Raw genomic sequence first — 5,820 nt, 5'->3', positions numbered from 1 at the left:
ATTCGTTGGATTTAGTGATTTCGGCAAAGAAGGACCAAAAAACAAAAATCTAAGTGATTAGAGAAACCAAAATTTGACAAATTTTAGTACCAAAATCCAAAACATATCAACTTACCAGAACAAAATCCTAACTTTCCCCAACATGTATAGATAAATATCAAATAATATCCTAGGAATAGCATCATCAACATGTAAATTTCTCCTCACATGTGCAGCCCGCTGAAAAAGTGTGAACCTGACATTGATTGATAAATATGTACTCTTAATACAATGTTCTAAAAATAACATCTCATTTTAATTTCTAATATCTTTTTTTAGTCGAGAAAGATATATATTGTTACAGTTGAGTCTCGAAATTGAGATCGAAACCCATTTGTAACAAAAATCCCTCCCCCAACTAAAAAACAAAGAATAGTCATAATAAGATGTACCATTATTATATGTAGTTACATTATATTAACTTAATATTATAGTATAATATAAATGCATGTCTGAAATACTTGAATAACGCGTGAAAAATTTATTAGTAATAATAAATATTGTTTCAAAAACGTGTGTCCGGAGTTCAGTATTTAAGTATAAAATATATATCACCAACCAAAAAAATTAGGCACATGCTAATACATCGTACATAGGAAAGCCCCTTCGGTACCATTTGTCGTTAGCTCAAACCAACCAGCAAAACCCTATCCCTTTTCTGTATACCCTTCTTCATCAGTACTCCACGTTTTATATGTTTAATTTCTTAACCCCATAATGCTTCAGACAAGTTTTCAAATTTGTTTTCTCAGATGATCTTATGTATGTTTTAGACCTTAATACATATATATATATATATATATAGAAAGAGATACTAGCAAAGAGCAAGAAAATGGCTCAAGTCCCAAATCAAGAAGATGAAATGCCAGTTCCACTTAACACTCGCATGATACATCATATTCCCACATCCCATAATCACAATATAGTAATCCCAGCTTATTCTTGCCCTCAAATTATCCATTCAGATAACCCAAACATGGCATACACTTTTGATCACAACTTCAAGAAAATGGTAACTATCGAGTACAGAGAATGTATGAAAAACCAGGCCATAGGCGTGGGAGGAAATGCAACTGATGGATGTGGCGAATTCTTGCCCGATGGAGAAGAAGGCACTATCGAAGCTCTCTCTTGTTCAGCTTGCCAGTGTCACAGAAACTTCCACAGAAAAGAAATTGATGCAGATGATCAACCCTCTTCCGAAAATTGTCACTGCCAAGATAATGAGTATAATCCAAGAGTTGGGAGAAATTTGCTCTTCGTGGGGCATCAGAATCAGGAATTCTTGGACAGAAATGCGTTGGAGTATCAAGCTGGAACACTGGTTCCATCAAGAAATTTGGCACGGGTACCGCATCGAATGGGAGATGCTGTCATCCCTTCAGAGTCGGATGAGCAGGAGGAGCCCTGCGGGGTGGCGGCGGCCAGGCCAAATCAAGTGGTGAAGAAGAGGTTCAGAACAAAGTTTACCCAAGAACAGAAGGAGAAAATGCAGGATTTTGCGGAGGGAGTTGGGTGGAAAATACAGAAGCTGGAAGAATCTGTCGTTCAAAGCTTCTGCCAAGAAGTCGGAGTGAAGAGAAGAGTACTAAGGGTTTGGATGCACAACAACAAGCATAGTTTTGCCAAGAAGAATAACCAACCCAATGATCAGAACTAAACCAAGTTTCAGAGACCAATTAATTCATTAGTATTTAGTTCATCATATAAGCATAACAAGTTTAGAGCGAGTTTCTTCCGACTTGTGCCCATCTTGTTCTTTTTTAAGTTTTCTCTACTTATTTTTCATATTTTATCATGTTTATCAACATATAAGTGAATTTTTGTTTGAAAGTACCTTAGCCTTTTGAAGTGTGTAAAACTTGCGTTTCTTGAAATGCTGCAGGTGCCTTTCGGAATAGTTTATTTGGACTAACTCCCTTTCGGGATACTGTGAAATCAGTGTAAAAGACCTTAAAAAAATACAAGTAAAAACTACCAAGATATCCTGGAAATAATTGCATGTTAAAATTCTATTTTATTTTATATAGTTTTGATTTTCTTTTTAGTGAATTGGACGAGCGAGTGATCGTTCATGGATATCCAATAATAACTTGTTTACCAAAATGCAAATTAATACAAGGATTTTAAGGTTTTATATATGGAAGAAAAAGAGAGGCACATTATTGTCCATCTTGAACGTGTTCGAAAAAGTCATTATTTTCATGATTGAATTTGCAAGTTTTAGGTCTGATAACTCAACGCATGACTAAGTTTTGTTTCAGCTTTCATGTGCTCAAAGAAATAAAATCATTTTCATTGATGCATACATTATCAGCGTCAAAAGAAGTACATGCATCAAAATTTCGAAATCTAAATGTGAATTTATCTTATATGTTAAAGTGATCATCGACATTTTCATCAAACTCTCTCGATATATATTTGTTTGCACCAAAAATTAAGCAGGCTCGGTTAGCTTGAGCCCATACCCAAGAAGAAATATAAATAGTGAAGATTAGGAAAGCCAATCAATTTAAAGTCGGTTTGAATAAATCAAATGGCGTGTAAATAGGAAAAAATCGAAAATCCTAACGGAAAAATCGAAAATCCTAACCGAAAAAACCGAACACTGAATCATATCGAAAATCGAATTTTATAATTCGGATATAAATGTTAAAACCGAAATTTATTTGGTTCGGTTTCAGATTATATATGTCAGAACCATACCGACCGAAAAAATCGAAATTTCATTAAATTAATAATTTTATTTTTATTATAAATTTTTTGAGATGATTTTAGTGAACGATGAATTATTTTGTATAATATTTAGTTGATTGTTGTTTATGTAATTCATTTAGACTTTATATTTAAATTTTTTACTAAGAAATCATTTAAAAAGATAAATATTCTATTTTACAATATATTTATCTTATTAATTTAAATAATCGTATCGAAATCGAAATAACCGACCGAAATAACCGAACCATTTCGGTAGAAAAACGAACCAAACCGAACCGAAGAAAAATGGTTCGGATATCGGATTATATATTTGTAAACCGAAAAAACCGAAATAAAAAACCGAAAATCGAACTGAACCGACCGATGAACACCCTATTAAATTCCAAAAAGCTATCTATTAATATATAGAACTCTATTTTTTTTTTGTTGTTTTCATACCATTTACGAATAAATTTCAAACATATTATATTTTGTATAATATAATAGTGCAGAGGATAAGATAATATACGATAAACTCTCCTCTCCACCTTTTTTTATTGAACTTCCATTCCACAGAACTCAGCTGCATTGCTGTTTTTTTTTACATGGCAATCTTAGCCGGAACCTGCTGGTTTTTATGTTAAAGTGATTTTTTTTGTACAATAATGATTTATGGGATGGGCCCACGGACTATTCTAAAAGGACTAGCATAAGCATGTTGTTGGGGAGTTCGAATTCAGTGGCCAAAGTAAAGAAAAGAGATATGACACAAAGAAATGAATATTTAGTTTTTGGTTTCTTAAGCTGTCATTCTGTGTGAATAGGTCACAGGACAATTTGTTATGTACTCAAATTTTATGTTTGAAGATTTTGTGTAAAGTTGGTCATGAGAATACTTATTATCAAGTTGGATGTGTTTTGATTAAGAAATGAATATTTAGTTTTTGGTTTCTTAAGCTGTCATTCTGGGTGAATAGGTCACAGGACAATTTGTTATGTACTGAAATTTTATGTTTGAAGATTTTGTGTAAAGTTGGTCATGAGAATACTTATTATCAAGTTGGATGTGTTTTGATTCATTATGAAATAAGTTGAAAAAATATTAAAAATTGGGGAGCTTTAGGCCAACTCATGACTTTTAATAGAAATAAAAGAAGGTGTTCGGCTCAAGGTATAAAAACCACCAATTTATCACTATGTCCCAAACATCCAACAACATCCCAAAGAAATGATTGAATGGGGGAATTTTGATGGATTCAAAACTCTTTTGTCAAAAAAGTTCAAAAAATGATTGCATTGGTTGACTATCAATGCTTGATGGACAACCACTCAAAAGTTGCATAAAGGATAAAGGTTTAAAGTAGTTATTTCCCAAGATGAAAAGGCAGTAGCAGATTGAAGGCATTATAGCGAGGAGTCCTGATCATCAGATGGTTTCTGGTGGAAATGGATAGCAGAGTTACTCAAAAGAAGTGGGAGAGACCATGGTATGTAGGCCAAGGAACCAATACTTTTAAAAATAACATGGAATTCCAATCCAAATAATCAAGTTGACAGTGAAATGGATAAACGATACCATGGAGAGTCATCTCCTGGGGAATCATCTCCCCGAGGATCAAGGATGCACATGCACTTAAATGATATATCATATTCTGGACCAGATGAATCAAAATATTTGAGAAAAAATATGAGCTAAAGATGGATAAATGACAAATATTTGAAATCATACTTTCCAAGTATGATAGAAAAGAACAAACAAGGGAATAAGTAAAGAAAGCAGAGAGGTTTTATCGAGGGGGAGCTGGCTTTATGACCATTTTGGCATACGTCTCTGTTTTTGTTATTATTACTTGTGTTACGAAATAGTGTGGATAAAGTGGCTCTACAACCACTTTTGTGAATTGATTTATCATTTGAATAGTAACAATTTATTGGATAAGCCCATGGGCTACATGAAACGATATTTTCTCAAGTGGAGAGTTTTTAGGTCAAATAATTGCATTATTGTAAATATATGAGAAGAATAAACTTAATTAGCTTGGAATATATAACCCAACAGAACAACTCCCCTCAAACATCCAACACCACATACAAACCCATCCATACTCTTCAAATAACATCCAACAATCACAACATCAAACCAACAACCATCAAGCCTAAAGCGGAGCTGCCACATGCAAGAGCACTAAATAAGAATATATATAGGAAAGAGGTCACCTTATACAGGTGTCAAGTTCACTATGGAGTTGACGCCAACCCATGGCCAACGCTTAGTTCCACATCAATTTTCATCAACCGAACTTACGAGTAACATGCATACACAAAAATTCCAGTAAATAGGAGTGCAAAGTAAGAGAACTTGATGCATTTGTTCTGTTCTCCAAACATCAGGGAGATAAGAACGAAGCAATACAATAGAAAAATAGAAAACCATGTATCAAAAGGAGTTCGTACCGATCTTGGGTAGTACAACATATTATTGAGAAGTTCTTGATCCAACTATCGGTTGGCCAAAGCTAGATACACTTGCAACAAATGCAATGATACATCAAGCTCTCCCCAGGAAAATGGTAAGTACAAATAAAATAATGCCAACTAATGACTGACAATATTCAAACACATTACTTATGAAAGTAAACGAGCTGAGGGAGCTAAGGACGTACCTGTCCCAGTAGGTGAAAGAGACTGAGCAACGAGAGTAGCCAAGTTAGAAGCAAGAATGAATGTTGTAACATCATAAGAATAGATATGAGCGAGGGTAGATGTGGATGGGCAACAACTTCTGGTGATAAATTTGGTGCAGCCGAAGTGATCAGGGACAAATAATCGCAACAGTCACAGACATGTAAGTCAATAATTTCATGAGCAAAGCAATTCCCACACATATTGCACATAGACAAAAAAAGAAAAACAGTAGTATGTAGACATTTCAAAAATCCAAGGCACGATGAAATACGCATGAAAGAACATGCAACGTTGCTTCAGTAACTGTTGAGCCAGAGCACAAAAAAGATGAATCAAATAAAGCAGATTGGAATCAGAAACTCCAGAAGTCAATCAAGGCCTTCAAATCACTTCACGATC

The 5,820-nt window shown here is 34.2% G+C and overlaps 1 protein-coding gene across 1 annotated transcript; it reads left to right on the top strand.

Annotated features, from left to right (window-relative positions):
- The first annotated feature begins 840 nt into the window (after nt 1–840).
- Nucleotides 841–1,859, top strand: LOC140985405 (zinc-finger homeodomain protein 4-like). The gene has a single exon (XM_073453259.1). The coding sequence runs from the start codon at nt 872–874 to the stop codon at nt 1,697–1,699; it is 828 nt and encodes a 275-aa protein (XP_073309360.1). The 5' UTR covers nt 841–871; the 3' UTR covers nt 1,700–1,859.
- The last annotated feature ends 3,961 nt before the right edge of the window (nt 1,860–5,820 follow it).

This window comes from Primulina huaijiensis, chromosome 9 (genome assembly GCF_012295235.1).
Source record: "Primulina huaijiensis isolate GDHJ02 chromosome 9, ASM1229523v2, whole genome shotgun sequence".
Lineage (NCBI taxonomy): Eukaryota > Viridiplantae > Streptophyta > Magnoliopsida > Lamiales > Gesneriaceae > Primulina > Primulina huaijiensis.
Note: the sequence above shows the minus strand (reverse complement) of the source record. Positions and strands in the feature narration are given on the sequence as shown.